Consider the following 20,437-nt stretch of genomic DNA (forward strand, 5'->3'; position numbering starts at 1 on the left):
GCAGCAGTAGCTCAGTCTGTAGGGACTTCAGTTGGGAATTGGAGGGTCGCCGGTTCAAGTCCCAGCACCGATTAAGTCTGGAAATTATCCTGGTAGCTGGAGAGGTGCCAGTCCACTTCCTGAGCACTGCTGAGGTGCCCTTAAGCAACCCCCTCATCAGCTCAGGAATGTTCACTGTGGGCAGACCTCACATTAGTGCATGTCAATAGGATCCTGTCTGTGCATGTGTGTGTATTTCGGCCTATGTTTGTGTAGCATGTTAACTAGACAGAGTGTAAAAATGAATTGCCCCTCGTGGGATCAATAAAGTATTTATTATTATTATTAACAGAGAATAGTGCTGGTTGGGGCCATTTTTATAGCTGCTGGTCCATCCACTTATTAGTTGTGTTATGACCTGGCTTTGGCACAGATCATTAATGATGAATGCCGACCATCACTATTCTTAATATTGCTGATTATACAAAACTCAACTGGATAATACGTGATGACATGTTAGTAAGTTTGACGTACCCGTAATTTATCATATTGTGGGGTTGTAATTATACATGTATTTTTTTCCCCTTGTCCTTTGATTGTGTATAGCATGCTTCAAATACTTCTTAAGAAAAAATGCAAAGTCTAAAACATGTTGCAATGAAGCCCATGTATACCTGTTTTTTTGTTCTGTGTGGCTGGGTGCCTGCGTTTACTCACTAAAGGCAAATGCAAAAAGTTATTTAGTGGCGTTTCACACTACTGAGAGCTTTTGTCTACACATCACAATGATGCACATCAACTTCACCTTCTGCATCCTGCATAATTGCCTGAAAACAGTACTTTCTTTAAAAAAGGCAGACATACGAAACCAACATTTACACAAAGAAAATCCCATCTGTCAAAATCATTAATCACAAAGCCACCATGCAGCCCTATTTATAAAGTACTGCAAAGTGTTTCCTAGACCCAAAACAACATTAAACTGAACTGAAGGATGTTCAAAGCATGACCCAAAAGCAATAGTGTCTTCTCCCTTGAACCAGCCTTACGTATTTGCATTCTGACACATTGTGATAAATTAACAGATCTCTCACACCAGACAGACCTCCATTCACATGTTTTGTGAGCTGCTGTGACGCTGTATTTCCATCTGCTCTGGACAGAGACCTGTTGCATCAACACGTCAGGGAAAGACTGATTAATGGAAAACAGTCAGCTGTAAGAAATAATCATTTCACATTTATCACACAATGTCAATTTTAGCTTCATTAGCTGACTCCAAATTCAACAAAACACATACCATTCAGCTGTGACAAGAAAAACACATTCTATTAATCTGATTTATAGAGAATGGTGCATGATCCATACTCGAACAGAAAAACAAGGCTCTGCATATGGAACAGAGTACCAGATGGCAGAAAGAGATACCCGCTTTTGACTGGTGCTGATTGCCTTGTGCTCTGTGTCAGGCTGAGCTAATGCAGAGTGAAAAGGAAAGAAAAGTGGGTAATAATGCCAAGCATGTGAGCCTCTAACACAGGAAAGAAGGATAAATGTAGGTTAGACCCACACATCCGGCTCCCATAATCTATTCCTATTATATGGGATATATGGATATATATGGATATAGCGGATGCATAATTGAACTAACTGCTTTGTTTTGAAAAGGTGTTTTGTAGCTCTGTAAAGTAACATTGCTGTTAGTTGTTCTGTTTCTTTTTTAAAACATTTTGACAAACTAAGGAAGATAAAGGGTAACTGCATATCAAAACTGAGGGTTTTCAACTTTAGGAGGATTTCATCATTTTACTGGGTATTATTAAATGTTTTGACTCAAATTATATTGAGGTAAGTCAGAAGAGGTGGTAGCCTGGGTAAACTGGGTCACAATGTTTAAGACAGCAGGTCTGGTAGATGTCCAATTTGCTGGCTCCCAGTGATGTTCTGGTCTGCTCTGATAATCCTTCACAGTTCTTTCAGTTCTTTCCACAGAGCATTTGTAGAAATGTACCAGAAAATTCTGGTTAGACTGGTTCTTCTCAACTTTCTCAGAAAGTAGGTTCAGAAAATTTGGACCTTAACAAGGACGTTGGTTGTCTGTGTGGTCCATTGACCGTCTTTTATGATATAGTCAATATAAGGCTCCTGGGAGGCTAGCCATAAGATTTTATCTGTCCCCCCTGCAGGACCAACCTTCGGTCCTGGGGGGACAGGGCCTTCTCCATTGCAGCTCCCACCCTCTTAAACTCTCTCCCTAAAAACATCAAAGACTCCCCCACACTCACTTCCTACAAGAAATCCCTAAAAACTCATCTTTTCATCACCGCCTACAACCACTGACTCTCATCCTATTCCCTTTACACTACTTCTATGTTGTATTGTTCTCTTAGTTTTCGCTTAGTTTTTTGTTGTTTCCTGCCAAAGCGTCTTTGAGTATTTAGAAAAGTGCTATATAAATCTAATTTATTATTATTATTATTATTTAGCGCTCCCCCTGCTGACTGGCTGCAGTATATCTCATAAACCCCACCTCCTCAATGATAACAGATGGGACATGGGTCAAACTAAAAAATCCAAAATACAGGACACATTTTCTCTAATCCAGTGTAGTCATGAAAGCGCATTATATTCACCAAATATTTTTTTTGACACATTATCTTATGATTACGAGATCAAGGTCTCATAATACATCTTTTTTCTTGGAAGATTTGAGGTAATGATTATTTGAAGCTATAAAATTCACTCTTGGTGAGGAAATTAGGGTAATTGGAAGGTTCTTTTTAACAGTACTTTTGCAACCTTGTCCAAAGTATGGTCACTTCATGACAATACTTTTCAGAAGGCATTTCGACATTTAAATAAAGCTCAACTGAGCAAATTCTCATTCCAGCCACTTCTGTTCCTAATAACACAGGTCAACTGACTGGTTTTGTAATAAGTGTGAACAGCTCCTTACTCTAAACTGTTAGATCTGATTGTCAGTAAGGGTGATGATCTTTTAGCAGTATGACAATCTTTTATTGTGTCTCAGGTAAACATAATATACCTAGATAATTTTCATACTCTGTTAATAACATTCCAGTAGAGCTATTTACTGTGTGTTAATACATTGCACTTTAGTTGAGCATTTTCATAGGAACAGTGTTAATTTTACCATTGAGAAAACACATTCCCAGAACCCACTCACTGTCAAGTGTCCTCCATCTAAAAAAAGCAGTTAATAGTGTTACGCTTATTAAGGCCATAGCCAGAGTGTGTTTCGTGTAGACAGATCTTTATTAATTTCAAGCATCAGCAAATCTTTATTGCCCAGCCATTCAGGCGAACGTGATCCAGTTCCTGTATCTTGGGAGGTCTTTGGGGATCACCCTTGTAACCGGCACCCAGATCATGAATTTCTTTTTCTTTTCAAAAACAACAAACATTTGCATGGTGTGGTATGAAGCATGTAGGACTGTTGTACGTCATGTTAGGTCCTTGTAAATGTAGCAGGTGTCTGGGTTACTTGTTACTTGGCATCCCTTTATAGTCCTTGGAGCTTAATCTGCCTCCGCCTGTGAACACACTCCCAACCACATACAGTTTGTCAGTGACATGTAGGTGGTTGTCAGTACTCCAGTGGGACAACTCATGGAATTTCAGTCATAAACGTGACGTTTGCCCCAGATGGTGTTGTCTCTTTTTGTCAGGTTAATTCTAGCTGTTGCACATCGCCTCGTTATCTGACTGCCAATGAGAAATCTCAACAGCCAGGTTATTTTTCATGCCAAACTAGACCAGATGACAGCTGATACATTAGACTGTGGAGTCTGGTATGATGTCTAGTATTATAATTACAAATTGCTCGTCAGTCAAGAGCCCCAAATGTGGGCATAGGAAGGGGGTCTGGGTTTTTCTGAGATGAAACAAGAAATAGGCAACCACACGGGCTAGTCCAAGGCGCCTATCTGTTGAGCCAACAGGCCAATCTTCAATCCTGAATATCTTAAAATTAATATGAAATTTGGTCTCAAGCATCAACACTATGGCATTTCTTTTGGAGAAGTAAATTGAAGTACCTTGTATGTTTTTGGAAAGTATGGACTTTAATTTAGAGAACACACTTTTTTGTTCTTAATCAAGGTTTTGATTTTATGCTGATAGAAAGAGCGCTGTCTTAGTAAACCAGCTATGCTGGTTAGTTTTGTTCAACGGCCATTACACAAGTTAAATAATTAATTCTCACATTAAAAGGCATTTTTCTTTGGTGATTTGAAACAGAGGGATTTGAAACTCCAAGGAGATTTTATCCGCAATATTAAGCTGCAGGTACGAAGTCATCCAAGAAGGCAGTCTTAGTAAAATAGTTTTATTCCTGGAAACATCTCATGTTCAGAGCAGTGTTTAATTATTCCTCCAAATCAGTGATGATGCAAGTTAATGGCTTTTTTTTAATTATTATGGCTGCGTTGTAACACGACAGACTTTATATTGTTTTGTCATATAGTATTAGTTCCAGAGGGAGTCCTCACTTTACCATTTTTGGCATTCTGCTCACAACATTTCTGGAATGGCACTGATTCATGTAGTGACATTAAGAGACATTTGGGCAGATAGCCAGATGTCCATAACCCTTCCAAGTCTCATTTACTCCTTCTGATCACTGAAAACATGCAGATTAGAATGTTTTCCATTCCGTGCATCTAGAGGGAAACATGTGGCACATCATATAAGCCTACATGTTCTCAAACTACAGTCAATTCATTAAGTGCTGCAATAGACCCTTTACTAGAGTCATGGTGCAGCCTTCAGCTCAGTCATGACACTTAGCATATATCGCCCTCTGCAGGCTCTTGCCAGCCACAACTCGTGAACCTCACAGGTGATTCAAACAGCTCAAATTGGTAAAAAAAAAAAAAAAAAAAAAAAAAAAAACAACAAAACAGCTCTGCAAAATATTTCTCATCAAGAATTCGGAAGTCATAGAATATTCATTTCATTTATTTTTACATTAACACCTAAAAGGTCAATATTCACAATGTCCAAAAGCAATGGAATGGCAGTAATATTTTAATAAATGCATGAAAAAACTAGCAAACGCCTTCAGAGTAATATATGTCTTACTGGTGTACACTATGTGGCCCGAATAATATTATCAACATCAAACAGAGGGAAATTTAGGGTCATCAAATCTATCCATCTTGCATGGACTAACAGTAACAGATCAAGGTTGTTGATGATTGACAGAAGACGGTCAAATGTTAGAGGTCTGTAGTTATTACAGGAGTGACCCCATGAATTAGCAATGTGGGGCCCAGATCTCGACTCAACAGGTCCAGGTGGTTAAGGTAGGCAAGGTAACGGCTTGCGTCTGCTGGGGGCCGTGGCAAATACAGAAAACGCACAGCTGGCTGAGGGGCACCGTGTCTGCGAATCAGGTTGTTGACAGCACAGATATAATCATCGGTAAGCTGAGTAGCATTATTTGGAAATGTTTGGATATCTGGCTCCTGATCTTCCTCTATCTTCTCCATCAGCTCCTCATTCTGTGCAGAATCTACAACATTTCCTACCTCTTTGCGTTCTTGTTTCTGCCAGTGCAGCGCCACCACCTGATCCCATGCAACCATTTGCACATGAGCTGAGATCCTCAACTCCTTAAGCATTGCCCTTAGCTTCGTCTCCTCTTCTTTATTCAGACTGCAACCGTCTTCAACACACAGGTAGAGACGGAGTTTTGCCTGGCTCCATGCACGTGATTCCTGAAGCACACAGGCCAGCTGCAACAGGAACAGCGAGCAGGTATCAACATAACCATGGCTGGCTGGTTGGAGTAGATTCAGAGGCCATACATCAACATATAGAGTCTTTCTGCTTCGGTTACCACCAATCCTTCTTCCTGACCGCAAGACCTCTTCACGGTTGAACTGACTGAAGTAACGTGCTAAAGTCACATTCTTTCCCATTTTTACAGCATCAGCAATAACCGACACGTATTCCTCTTCCTGAAGGTCTTTTGGATCATCAGCACTCCTAACATGGGGAAAACAGGGAGTCCTTTGCGCACTTGAGTCTTTTTTTGGTTTCACTGCATCCAAACCATAGCCTCTAGACCGGAGAACTTTACCTTGGAGGTGGTCTTGGGGGATGCAGTCGTCATAGAAACCCAAGACAAGGGTGTTTGGCCTCATTCCACCTAAATGCAAACAGGTGTATTTAATATTGATTCTGGATAGGAGATGTAAGGCTGAAAGGTATAATAAGTATAATTCAACGATCTTGTTAACTTATCTACCAAAGCCTGTGATGAAAAGCAGATTCTGAATTCCGTGTCGCACAGAGTCAGACATGGTAAGGTTGACAAACGCCTTGATGTTTAGATGATCCACTAGAGAGAGCCAGGAGTCATAACGGCTCTGCAAAGGATCAAAGGGCAACCCATCTGCAGAATCAAGCACAAAGACACCCAAAAGGTCATGTGTTTATGAAAGAGTACCTTCTGATGGCAATGCAAACAGCATGCATTCCTCTTTAAACACCTACAGGCTAAAGAGATAAGGCTCTCACTGCAGGACGGGCATTTAAATGCACCCTCACTCTGAAAAGAAATGCCACTGATATGAACTGTACCAACCAACAAATAGCTGTTGTTACCAATAACCTACACTTCAATTGCTGCTTTATGGATAAGCTTGAATTTTCCAAATTTAACTCCAATCTGATTAAGTATGACTTCTTAAAAATATAGATATTGGTTTTTACCAACACAATTCTTACCCAGTACATCCAGTTTTACATGTCCAAGCACGAAGAGGCCACTCTTTTTTAGGTCGTTAATGAAAGTCACAAGGCCTGTACAGCTGCGAGGGTTTGCTACCATTAACAGCAGCTGGGGCCTCCAGAACTTTACATGGTCCTTACGCACATCCAACCTTAACAGGTACTTCCGCACCTGAGTGAGTAAAAAGGCGGTAAATAAGAATATCTAATGTAGTGATTTATTCAAACTTGTACCATATTGTTGCTTCAAGTGAGAAAGGTGGCTGTGCACCTGGTGGAAGATTAGCGCCTGGCTTATGTAGCCCCAGTTGCTGATGGGACCGATGTAGTGGATAATCATCAACAGCATTAGCATAAAGGCTATGCTGGCAAATGCATATATAGCATTGATCAGAAACATCATGACAAGGCAGCCAAGAATGCCCAAAGTGCATGTATGCCACGTGAAGCAACGGAACGAGGGTCTAAAAATCAAATAAAAAAACAACATGAGACAATGACCTTTCAGATGATACTCAAAATAAACTTCCCGACAGACGGTACCTGAAATTTGGTGCAGAAGCCCATTCAAGAGCCAAACAGGCAAGGTTCACAGCAGCATAGACCAACAAAAAGAAGATAGTCGCAATACTGGCTATGGTGTTCAATTTACCAGAAAACAGCACCACCTGGTGGAAGAAATAAATAAATAATTAGTCTACTGTACATTGAAAATACTTTGAACAAAAGCAATATGATACAAACAAAAAGGACAATTTAACTCGTATCCTTACAATATTTTGCATTTTGTTATTAGTCTTTTAACTAATATTTGGACACATCTAACAATTAAAGTAAGCTGGCTTTGCATATGCATTACTTCAGTATTGCTTACACTATAGCTCTCAATATTTGTACTATTGAAGGAACTTTGTACAATTGAATGTCCCCAATACAATCAACTATGAGAATTAGATTCACTGGTTAAAATGACAGCGATTCTATAAAGATCTATTCAAGGATTATTTTAGAAATACAACCTTGCTACATGTATCTAGCTGACATGCAGATGCTTAGTTCCATGCTAATGGAATAAAGAGTTCACTTACTAGTTTAACAGGAAATGACCCTTTTCTCTCCCTGGAAAAACCTTTGAAGCTTTCATTGCTCATCATTTGACAATTGTTTAATTAATCCATGGACACTGATGCCAGTATATAAGTATTAGTAGTGGGTAAAATAGTTTTCCATTAGATGGCCAGCTGTTAATGTATCTGCTTCCCTTCAAGCTCTAACTTTAGTTTTACCTTCACCTCAAATGTTCACTGCCATCAACACACTTGCATAACAAACTGTTAATCTCATCTCCATGATTCTTTAAATAGACAACTCTTGATACATCTAAGCCTTAGGTGCATAAAGCATTATCTAAACAACATAAGTGTAAAATGGTATGGTACAATCTTTCATCTTCTATCTTACATCAACTGAATGTTGTATTGCTAACATTTACAATGTCCTTTCTTATTCAGATATCAATAAGGAGTAATGGTTGGTTACACTTTATTGTTCAATGGGTAAATTATACAACTTTGGAGAGTGGCCTTATGTTATGGGCAATATTTTGAAGTGGTTCACAAACATTTGAAAGAGAAAGAAAAAGGGAAGGCATTGAGGGTAATCGTATGGCACAGTCTGTACTGTCTAGAGGAAAAATGAATCAACACTTTGTAAACACATCCCTTTCCTACCTGTACAAGTAACCAGGACACAAGCACAGAGGCCCAGGGGTTCCCATTCAAAGATGTTTTTCTAGCCAGAGCCAGGACACCACCTGTAGAGATTTATAACATTAACTAAAGCAAAGTAACTCTGTCTGCTATTGCTCATACCCTAAGTCAGATAAACAACTGAGTCATCCTGCACTCATCCTTAAGCCAAAGACATAATGAGAGGATTTTTGTTTCTTCAGAGAAAGTCAACAATTCAAGCCATCTGTTGTCAAATGATGCTTTCCAAATTAACAGGCCTCCACGAGGAAAACGAGACATGGTAATAACAAGTGGCAATTTCTCACATTTGATATGGAAGCTTCTTCCAGCAAATGGCTGATAATTAAAATGTTGACTCAGCTTTACAGAAGACAAGCTGGACTTGGAAATCCTTTTATACACTTTGGATCAACTATTGAGCCCCGATCACAACCTAAACAAGCAAAATGGCTAATTAAATCCCTCTCACTACAGAAATGGTAAGAGAGGCCAAAAAAAACCCATTCTGCTTATAAAAAGTAATTACTTGCTTGTTTGTCATTTTAAAGGTTAGTGGCAAGAGGCAAAACAAGTGCAAACATTGGGCAGCAGGAAATATGTTGAAGAATCTTACCAAAAAGGTTGTCTTTGGACAGCGCATAGAGGATCCTGGAGGCTCCTATAAGGTTACTCATAGCAGCCGACATGGCAGAGGAGTAAATCCCAATAGTCACCAGGGGGGGCCATACATTGATGTCTCCAAGGAAGCTATAATCTCTTTGGAGAAGGTGGCTAAAGAAAATAAATTAGAGTCTTGTAATTCTTAGTATGCACACTTTTAATCAAACACAATATTTTGAATCTCTTTGCATGCAAATGTGTCCAAATGAGAGATATCCTATAAATAATACTATAATTTTTGTTGTTCAATTTACCCTATTTGTACTAAAATACTGGTTCTCTTTCAGTGTTTGATTGTGTGTTAGTTGTCTCACCGCTCACAGGTCCACGCACACAGCAGACTTAGCAGATTATAAGTGATGAAAGTTATAATAACAGCAATAAGCGTTCCTCTTGGGATAGAGTAGCTGGGGTTTTTCAAGTCACCTGACAAATGACAAATAACAAAGATGTTTTCTTTCCAACAATTTTAAAAAAACAAAAAAAAAAAAAAAACTTTAATCATGATCACAGTTTGGCCTCCAAATGTGTAAACATGAAGTGTCCTGATTTAGTGGGTGGTTTCACCCCAAGCATCCCAATGTTTGGAGAAAACAACTGGTGCCCCTTTTTAAATTTATTTTATAAACCATAATGTGCGCTGGTCTGTTGTTCCATGGTGCATATAGATGATCCTCCAACACTTGTGATTTTTCCTTTACTACTACTCGAGAAAATAATGAGGCAATTTTGGATTATGCCAGGATTATCTATTGTGTCACTTTTAAAAATGACATAATGTAAAAGTCACTGCATGGTATAAAACTAGTGGAATTCAGAATTAATCTTGAATACTGAGCTGTTAGCAGTGTGGATAGGCTGTTGATTAAATGACACTAAAAACATTAAGATGTTTTAAATCCTTAAAACAATTGCCCCATCGTGTGTTGAAATAACACATTAAAGTCAAACGGTAAATTTGAGTCATTATGATGCATTTGCTTGTTTAGCCTGGATTTGCACTTGGAAATATTTGCACTTTAAGCAAGGACCCCTCATATGCCCTCCTACTTCTGTATTCTTAGAATGAATCATTAGTTGGAGAAGAAGTTAAGATTTATCTACTGTATGCCTGTGTGTCCTTAAAAGTAACCATCTCAGTTTGGCTTGGTGTTTTTGCTTGGTATGTCAAGGATAATACCACTGGATTTAGTCAAAGCTATGGGATCATTTCTCCTTTAGGTGAAACATGTCAGGAGAAGGAACTCTATTTCCCCATAATAATAGATTTGTGCACATTTTTCAACATAGTCTTACCTGACATGTTAGAGCCTGCCATGATTCCAGTACAACCATTGAAAATGACAGCGAACACTGTGGTAAAGCTCATCATGGAACCAGTGGTGTAGTCCACTGTATAACTTGCTACAAAGGAAGACAAATGGCTTGGTCAATTTTCCATATCAGGCAGGTGATAAAAAAACATCATGGATTCTCAACATCGTAGGTTGATTATTTATTATGTGTATTGTATGCTTAAATAGTCAATTCCTGAACTGTAAAATCTGAACTAATACACGGATATAACTTTTTCTCTCTAAAATTCTAAACCATCACATCTGGCAGCATGTGTAACACTTACGCAATAGGTTGTCCTCTAATGTGTCGAGCTTGAAGCCAGTATAATTGACTGCATGCCAACTGGTGCTGTTTAGAACGGACGGATCTGGCAGAACCAGAAGGGGCCCCACAATAAAAAAACTGCTGAAGACAGAAGTCAGGACTGCTGCGACAATGATTAGGATAATAAAGGTGGCTTTAGAATAGATGTTGGCTCCAACCTGTAATGAGAGGAAATTTAAACTTTGGGACAATGAAGAAACGGCTCCCCAAACATAATTATCAGTCCAGGACAACTGCTTGTATACAACAACTACACAAACTCAAACACAAACAAATGTAACAACAAAGTAAATCTGTCATTATTAAAAACACAAGAAAAATGTCAACAATGAGACTCACCAAGCAAACAATGAAACACAAGAAGAGCAGGGCAGTGCCATAAAGCAGAGACCAAAAGTATCCTGAAGGTAACACCTGATGGGGACCAGCAACACCCCCTGATCAACAGTAAAACATGGTTCTTCAATTCATAAAGCAACATACTCATACCCATCTCACTATATCTTGATGCCTACCTTCTGGGATGCCAAAAGCAGAAATGACAGCCTCAACCAGACCCAGTATATAGAGAGCACTGCCGCACACATTGGCAAAGAAAAACATGATCCCAATGCTGCCACCGAACTCAGGACCAAGGGCTCTGCTAATCATGTCTGGATATCCAAGTTGAGAAATTGCAAACAAACACTACTGGACATGATTCCTCACTTCACCAAGTGTCAATTTTTCTGCTGATTTTTAAATTATTGCTGTGATGCAACATAGCTTTTCCTTAACATGTGATACATAAAAAAAAAACATCAGTTGTAAAGGCTTAATCAAAACCCTTATCCTATTTTTTTTCCCCAATCTCATACGTGTACACATATAAAACTTAAGTGCCACATGTACTGAATTACTCATTGATTTAAATGATGTGTTCGCTCCATTATTCATCATCCATCCACAAGGCTAACACAAAAACAGCCTTCCAAGTCCAACTTTTAGACTACATTACAATAACAACATTTAAGGATACAATAGGCACCTCCAGCATCTAGAGCCCCATTGGTGGAGATGGCACACACAGAAAGAACAGTCATGGTGATGATTAAGTAAGCCACCAGGAACATGCCAATGGCTTGGTAGAGCCCTGCTTGGCCCACCACAAAACCTGCAGGAAGAGGAGGATATTATACATTACGTGTAGCCAAGTGTTTTAACTCATGTCTAACATTTTTGGATGACCCTCCCTCTCTTTCTTTCGTTCTTTTACTACTCATAAGCTGGTGAAAATGTTAGAAATTAAATGTTTTTTTTATTATTATTTTAGAGTCAAATCCTGCCTTGATTTCAAATTTTTAAAAAGAGACTTGGTGCGGCCACTTTTATGTCCATGATTGATTATGGTGATGCCCTATATTCACGCCTCTTCTCTTTCAGACCAAAAAGTTCTGGGGACTTTTTTTTGAAGAGAAACACTTCCCTAGGAATTTCCCTGAGAACTACACACCATGGGAACTTTGTTTCCCATTAACTTTTTTTTTTTTACCTAGTCTGAAGCAGTAGCTAAGAAAGGTTCCTCTTAACAGGGTTCTATGTACTCAAATAGTTCAAAGTTCCTGTGATGAATAAAAATAGAGAGTTTCAACACTTCCTAGAACTATGAGAAAGTTCCTGCGGTCCAAAAACACCTGAGACACATCATGGAGCTTTGAGGTTTAGCACTAATTTTAAAGCCCTCATTCATCAGTGTTTGTTGTATTCACATGCTGGGTGATGTTCTTTGTTTATACGCAGACTTAAATTCAGGCGTATTCTCAGTCGCTTGTTCGTGTCCTTTTATGTGGTGCCTCGGATAAGGAGTATTTTTCAGGTGTCTTTTTTATTTTTTTATTTACCTGTGTTTTAATCAGAACCTTTGTAATACTTTGAAGCTCAAACCTGATGTATTCCCTCCCTACCCGACTTACCTATTCGCAAAAAAACAACGACACTGAACATGGACAGTAAAGTTGGTGTGACCACGCCAAACACCACTCCGAGCTTCTGGGTGGATTTGTCCTTGGACCCTCGGCCGCCTCTGCCCACCGACATCGTCCCACTGTGCTTGGAGGCATCATTCGTGCCCGGACTGCCGCTAGAGGTAAGTCGGTAATGTAGCAGGGGAGTATTTTCTGACATTTTTTTATGCTAAAGGTTACAAACAATTAAAAAAAAAAAAAAAAAAAATAAAAAAAAAAGAGACGTAAACCACACGTTCTAATGCAAATCGTTAAAAATCAAAGTCAACTCCCCACATCTTCCCCACATCTTCCCCACACCGAGTGCGGTTTACCTGCTGAAGGTAATTATGGTTCGCTAATGAAACAATGACGTTGCTTCCTTCAATTGGCTTGCCCAATCAATCCGTTTCTCATTGATCAAACCACTGGCTGTATCGTTTGTATCTGTCACAACACGACCTCCTGTGCTGTGATTGGCTAGTGGCCAACTTCTGCGCTGATTGGTTAGAAATGGGTCAAACACATTGGACATTCACAATCTATGATATTCACCAAGAAAACTGCTTTCACAAGTCCCAAGCATAGGTCACAAGTGGCAACCTCTAATGTTGAAATAAGCTCACACTGTTTGTTTATGTGAAGGATAAGAGTTCTACATAGAGGCAGGCCTGATATGTCTGTGTGGTATCTCAAATGATTTCAAGGAGATAACCTTTTTTTTTTTACTTCAAGGATATTTATTGAATAGTCAAATAAAAAAACAAATGATTAAACAATTAGCACGGAAGTCTGCAGAGTCCAGAACTCAACAATACACACATAGCCTATGATTACATTCTGATATATTTGACATGATATGATACATTTTCACATCATTAGGATTTTCCTCCCCCTGGTGGATCTTAATAACACTCTTCTTCAACCAAATCTCAACTTCATGTTTTAACACGAGCAAGGTCACTGTCAGTCACATTGATAATCCAATGGTTAGGTTTTCCCTGCCTTTGATAACCTAATACATTACTCCCCAATTTGAATACCACAGTAATGGTACAACAGCAGGATGAATCTGTTATACACTGGTCAACCTAATGACTTTGTTATTGCAAAAAGTCCTTTCTTTGGAGGGAATTTTTTTTAAGCAGGTGTGTTGTAACCTAAGAATGTATACAGATGTACAGTGTACCTCAGCCTCCTCCCTTTGAACAGAAAGAAGCCAGAATAAACCCAAGACGGGCGCTGCTGATGAAAAACACACATTTAACTTACCAATTAAGCGTCAAAAATCCCTCCGGTGTTTCATTCCACAGTGGCAGACAGAGTCATGTGTTAGTGTAAATTAAATTTAATCTCACCCTTTCTGCTGTACTGTGCTAATCCAGTGCATATAGCACCAAAGGAGCAGAGCTGTCAATCATGGTATTTTATACAGTTTTATAGCATCAAATAACTGATTAATTGAAGAAACCTCTCAGAAAAACATGTGTAATGGCGTTATAATAACTATCACGACGAAACTGGGTTTCATAGTTTTTTTTTTCAATGTTTTATCCTTTAACATAGAGGATGGGGTGTATTACTTACACTACAGCCAGTCACTAGGGGGAGCTCTTAATCTTTTGGCTTCTCTCAGGCGGCTGCTGCTTTATTCATCTTAATGTGCAGTCAATGGTTTTGACTGTTTATGAGGAGGCTTAAGGCCCAACTGAGCTCCACTTCTTTGCCTGAACTAGGCTGACCGAAAGCTAGGTTGAGACAGCATTTTCAATATGCCGCCTGCCATTATTGGACTTTAAAGCTTCCCTTCAGTTACCATTGGGTGACGAGACTGACTTAGTCCATGTTTTATACAGTTTATGGTGTTAATGTTATAACTCAAGCTGCAATATCCTGTGATGAAAAAGGAAAGCAATGCTTAAGTGGAAAGAGTTCCTTGAGTCCCCACTTGAGACTGGCTCCAAAAACCCCGGAAGTCCTTACACACCTATGTTAAAATGCCCATTTCGACAGCATGTTTACAACCTGGTACTAAAACGACTTTGGTCTAAAAACCTCATGAGTCATCTGTTTTGATTTGATGAAGGATAAGAGTTCTGCATATTAAGGGCGTGACTGATCTGACTGCAAGCAGGCCAGTTGTAGCTCTTTGCCAGGAGGCAAAAGGCCCATCTCAGCTCCACCACTATGCCTGACCAAAAGTACATTCCAAACAGCATTTCAATGATGACGACCACCATCTGAGGCTTTCAAGCTTCTCTTAACCTGACCACAAAGTGTTGGTACCTACTTGGCCAAATGCTAGCTAAAAAAAGAAATGCACTAACGTTTTAAACTTTTAACCCTAAAAAATATAGTACAACTCACTATTTTGTAATATTCTTATTTTCTATTATTGTTCTTTAAATTCAACTAATGTGCAAGGACGGATCTGTATTTGCCTAATACCCTTTATAAAGGTAAAACCAAGATATTTATCAGAATGGATATTTGCTGGGGGTCTACATTCACTTTGAATGGTTGTGCCGCGAGACAAAACAAGTCTGGCAGTAAAGTTGGATGTTTTAAATGAGGTTCAGACATCCAACTATCTCATGAAGTATACACAGGACATAAAACTATCACATTTAAAAGAAAAAATGCCCGCACTTCTCTTGCTTGGCATCACAAATTTATTGGAAAAACATTTCAGTCCCTCTGAACCTTTGTCAAGTGTGTTCTCAAACTATTTCCCCATCATGATCTTAAGTACTCAGTGCTCTGCCTGCTATGTGTGTGCACAGGTGTGGGACATTAAGTATAATTAGAAGTCTCTCTCAGTCATCAGCAGCAACATGTGTAGAGTCAGTCAACACAATATCCACATATATAAAGGTAAAAAAAAAATCTAAATACAAATTAACAGGCACTGGAGGAGAGAAAATACAGTTAAATGAAACAATGAGACTCTACCACAAAAAACATGACCTATTTACAGGACTATTTACAGAAATACCATATCTAATGAATAAAAACAAGGGCCTTACACTTTTTATAAATCATAAAAATACAATCACATGAGTTACAATCGTTATCTCGTTTGTACCATCACTGTGTCTTACAAAGAACTGAACTCCTTAGAGTCTAACATCCCATGGGATCTCATCATTTAAACCTTTGAGGGATACAGTTAGAAACCCAGTACACTTCCCTTCTGTTGAGAATGTGGTCAATATTACCACCTCTCTCAGGCAGTGTTGTCTTGCCCTGGAACCTGAATGATGAGATGTCAAAGTCATTGAAATAAACTGCTACAGGGTAATCCCACACTCATTCTTTGCTGTCGTAGACGTGATATTTAACAAACATAGGATAATCCACAAGGATATTTGATCCTGTAAATGACATTAGAGGTAGAACATGTGATGACATAATCGATCAAATACTTTTTCCTGGTTTGATAACACGCTTGAGAAAGGTTAAGAGGGACTGAAACGCTGTGGGTTTTTTTTTTCTAATAAATTGATATGAAAGTTACACAAAAAAAACGCTCTTGCTAAGCATTGATGCAGACTTGATGTAGTTTGCTTTCCTCTGCTTTTCCAGAAGTAGTGAATTCAACCAGCAGGGAATTAAATATGTTTGCATCTTACTCTAAGAAAGTTTACCAAAAGAAAAACACAACAATAAAAGATAACACTTTTCATAAATTAGACATTTCAGAATGGCAATGATCAATCCAGATCCCTGTGACTGTTATTCCCTGATACATCTTCATTCTTCTTTTTTTTCGACCTTTGTCCCTAGTTGAGCCCATTCCCAGTTTTTGAAGGTCCACTGAAGTTCATTTTGTGTCACGAAGAAGTGCATCTATCTTCCAGGGCATTCATGAAACGTTCCAGTTTGCCTGTTATCAGTTGATTGTAGTTCAGCAGGAATGTGCTGAGACTGTAGGTGCTTTGAGGAACACAGGACAATGCCGGACTCACCAATGGCCCCTGGTGGTCACAACAGAACATACAACAATGAAGAGTGTTTTAACAATGCAGAGCAAGAAAAATGAAGATAATTGATTAAAAAAACGAGGCTGCAAATTAAACCAAAACATGTGTGTGACATAACAACCAACATAAGTTCAAATGTAGCCTTTACAGGTGGACATACAGGTAAAAAAAAAAAAAATCTTAAAAAAAGAAATCCACGATGAACTTTTACAGTGACACAGAACATTCCTCTTGTACTCTCTTTCACTTGGAAAGTATGCACCGCTATCTTCTTCCTGTCCTGAGGAAGGAAGGTTTGAGGTCACACAACATAACATCATCACCCCCAGGGCACAGATAGTCCAGAAACTCACAGATTTATGAGAAAGCAGGATATTTCCACACCAGAGTGAACTGATAATGCCTCCTAATCAGATGAAACCAGTGAGAGAGAAGCCCATCAACACGTTTTCACTTGGTTTGTGTGAATATTCAGCAACAAACTGATGAATTTATCTTGGCTAGGTTTGTTGTAATGTCTTTTCTGTGTGGGCGATGATGACAGATTGTGCCCAGTTAACTTTGATTTGTTGATTTCCAGGTCAAAAGGCTTCCAGAAGTGAAAGTAAAACACTGGATTTTATTTAAAAATGTAAACTTATTCATACCATCAAATCACCAAAATCAGTGCTTGCCGGGATTTATTTTGTGCATGTTTGCATTATAAATGTTCACAAGGTTGTCTTACACTCAGCTGAAGGTTTCTAAGAATGAGCAGGTAGTTGTTAATGTTCTTCTCCAGCCTCTGCAGTTGTGAAACGGCACATCTCGACTGGTTCAGAGCCTTCAAAACCTCCACACCTCCAGTAAGAAGCCTCAAGGACGCAACTACATCTCCTCTCTTCTCCTGGTTCTGTGGTAACACAAAAGATGGTTCAGGTAAACAGAAAGATCAGCAGTGATATTTTGTTTTGAGAGAATATTCGACAACAAGAAAAACTCATACATGTGCCGACATACTGATTTGTTTTCCCAAGATGCTACATGGAGCTCAATACATGGGAGCTGAACTGGTGTGGAGAGGGTCGACAAGCCGCTACAATTAGTCTGCAAGGGAGGAGACAGAAGAGACGCATGACAAGAAGGTGGTTTAAAGATAAGCAGACCGACGGCAGACTACAGATGATTGGATTCAGCAGGTGAGAATTACAGAAAATGTTTGTCTTTTAGCAGAAGTGAGACAACTACACATCCTCACCAGGGCACTTTCCAGCTCTGCCACAATGTTTAAAGCCCTCCTGGCGACTTTATTACACACAAATTCTGTGGGTTTGGTCTCGGCATCCCACACCTCAGAGGCTACCAAACAGAGCAGCAGAAGTCCTAAACAAACACATCAACAAGCACTGAAGCAGAGTTTGTTTGGCTTTTTACATATTAAGCTTAGCATTGAAATGATCAACTAAGAACTAGTGAATTAAAAACCTCATAAGTCAAAGTTTTTAGTTTCACTACTCACTGCTTAACGCCATGCCCTGCTTGGCTGCTCCTAATAAGTCCACATTTGTTCCATTAAGAAAACGCTGCCAGGTGGAAAATGCCCTGTGTCCACTGTGGGGGAGCTGTGTGTCCTTTTTGTCTTCTCAAGTATTTAATTTCCCACCTTCTCATTCAGGAGTGGGAAGTGCGAGAGTGTTATCTAGCCTGAGAGCAGGAAGCGCTCCAACTTTCCTGCTGAACAGAATAACAAAAAGTAATGGACGGAAAATGGCATTTCATTGATATTCGCTTGGAGAGGGTTCAGGTGTCGTGCTTGCTGACTATAAAGTTAATGATTAATTATTGTGAAAGACTCACTTTACACAGCTGATCAAATCCAGTCACTCCTGTAGGAGGGTATTTACTAAGCTTTCACTGTCCAATAAAGGCAGCAGCATAGGTTAATATATTTCACAGAATTGATGTCAGAAGGAGCTGCAAAAACACAAACACTGCTACAGGGATGTGTAAGCTACATGGCTGTTTGTTGTGTCTAATATTGTTCACCCACATTAAGTTGGAAAATTTGTATTTTGTTAGGATTTCAGACACCCACAATCTTACCAATGTTCTCAGTGTGTCAGTAAACCAATTTTGTTTCACTTTTATTTTCATAAAAGCTTGTAAAGAAGGACAACTTGTGGCAAAGTTTTTAAGTTGTAAAACCTTGGCTGTTTATTCTATGACAACACGTTGTGTTTACGTGATTCGTATAGTTTAACATCCATTCTCTGTGCACTCATCACCCGGGAGGAGAAGTGAACAAGCGGTGTTCAGTCCGATACATGCAATCATCCATCGGGTTGTAATGCCTGCGGGACGCAGCTGGAAGACGCGGTGATTCTCTGATTCAATTGCTTCTTGGAAGGCGAGAGGGTAGGCTATAATAGCTGTCAAAGACAAGGACGAGGGAAAATACGGGGAAATGCACCATTCATTCTGATTTTAGAATCACGTGTTACCCCATTGACCGAGCCCCTTGCCCTCGCACCAAAGCTGTACACATTCATTAAGACGCATGACGTCTAATATAAGATCCCAAGAGTGTGTTTGTTGTCACATTCAAGGAGAGAGAGATGTGACACGCAGACATAGAGAGAGAGAGAGAGAGAGAGAGAGAGAGATAGAGCAAGAACACTTAACACATGTTTTCTTTCTCTCCCTCCAAGCCTCCCCCTCGTATCTCTGCAGACAATCCCCAGTGCCGGTAATTAAGACGAATGTGCGCCGCGGCTCCTCAGATAATGACCGGAGCGCCTGGATTTCTGCACACAAGGAGAAAGCTGTGGGCCATGGCACTGACGGTACCCGCATTGCATCACGGACACGACACCCAGTACCCCGCTGTCTCCCTCCCACCTCCACTGGAGCCGACGAGGAGCCTGTAGCATCTTATTATAGAGTTATTTTTTCTCCACAGTCCAATGCAGTCTCGCTCACAGACGGCCGGCTGCGGTCGCTCTTGTTCTCCAAAGCAAGCCAGCAGAATTCAGCTCCGCTGCGCGCTGCTCAAACGAGGCGCAAAACCAGTAATTGCGCGCCGTGTCGACAACTTTGTTGCAGTGCTGTGTGGATTGCGTATCAGCAACAGGCCGGTCACCCGGATATATTAAGATTTCCCTTCATTAGAGGGACGTGAGATCACCGGGATTCATCCTCTGCGCCGGGAGTCGTCCTGACATCACCATTAAGCCTTGCGCTGCAACCTGTAGCTCTTTGCCCCTTTCTCCCATTCATTGTTCCGCCAAGGCGCCATGGAGGGACAAAGCTGACGTTTTTGAATCCGTAGCCCGGGGAGGAGGGTCAAAAAGAAGAGGAGAAAAGCACACTCAGGGGAAACCGTAAGTATGCTGCGTCCTGACAAGATGGATCACTATTCTGTTATCTCTCCAAGGTTTCAAATCTATGATTCTCTTGAACTTTACCAAGACAGGCTCAAGGGCAAATGGCAATTGAAGGTCTGATTGAGTTGTGTAAGGTGTTCTCTTGTATTTTTGTGTGGTTAGTGCTTTCACATAGCACTTTCCTATTTTCTCTTATCTATTAATACTAAAGATGGGTAATTATGAAACTTGTAAAGCATGCCACAAAATGAATGGTTGTATACCCTAATGTTGTGCATCAAAGAATGAAAGGCCTTGTA

At 39.8% G+C, this 20,437-nt stretch overlaps 3 protein-coding genes across 4 annotated transcripts in view; 1 reads left to right on the forward strand and 2 right to left on the reverse strand.

Moving 5' to 3' along the window:
- Positions 1-4,938: 4,938 nt before the first annotated feature.
- On the reverse strand, positions 4,939-13,168 carry LOC109991461 (solute carrier family 12 member 9). The gene is made up of 14 exons (XM_029279288.2): positions 12,764-13,168; positions 11,830-11,964; positions 11,327-11,464; positions 11,151-11,248; positions 10,771-10,969; positions 10,446-10,553; positions 9,464-9,575; positions 9,103-9,260; positions 8,469-8,551; positions 7,282-7,406; positions 7,010-7,202; positions 6,736-6,910; positions 6,254-6,400; positions 4,939-6,154 (listed from the first exon to the last, which is right to left on the reverse strand). Exons 1-14 carry the CDS (start codon positions 12,972-12,974, stop codon positions 5,220-5,222), a joined length of 2,817 nt encoding a protein of 938 aa, XP_029135121.1. The 5' UTR covers positions 12,975-13,168; the 3' UTR covers positions 4,939-5,219.
- Positions 13,169-14,979: 1,811 nt separating this feature from the next.
- Positions 14,980-19,558, reverse strand: thpo (thrombopoietin). Of its 2 annotated transcripts, none has more exons than XR_010666340.1 (5): positions 18,275-19,558; positions 18,014-18,138; positions 17,762-17,862; positions 17,504-17,668; positions 14,980-16,770 (listed from the first exon to the last, which is right to left on the reverse strand). XR_010666340.1 is itself a non-coding variant. In XM_065954055.1 (5 exons), exons 1-5 carry the CDS (start codon positions 18,285-18,287, stop codon positions 16,627-16,629), a joined length of 534 nt encoding a protein of 177 aa, XP_065810127.1. In that variant the 5' UTR covers positions 18,288-19,558; the 3' UTR covers positions 14,980-16,626. The 2 variants fall into 2 exon arrangements, 1 of the variants encoding a protein (XP_065810127.1); XM_065954055.1 differs by having other exon boundaries at positions 17,776-17,862.
- A 176-nt stretch (positions 19,559-19,734) lies between these two features.
- Positions 19,735-20,437, forward strand: part of clcn2a (chloride channel, voltage-sensitive 2a) — a 44,556-nt gene continuing 43,853 nt past the window's right edge. The window contains exon 1 of the mRNA XM_065954050.1: positions 19,735-20,135. The gene's annotated coding sequence lies outside the window, so the exon portion shown is untranslated. The remainder of the gene's footprint in view (positions 20,136-20,437) is intronic.

This window comes from Labrus bergylta, chromosome 4, assembly GCF_963930695.1.
Source record: "Labrus bergylta chromosome 4, fLabBer1.1, whole genome shotgun sequence".
NCBI lineage: Eukaryota > Metazoa > Chordata > Actinopteri > Labriformes > Labridae > Labrus > Labrus bergylta.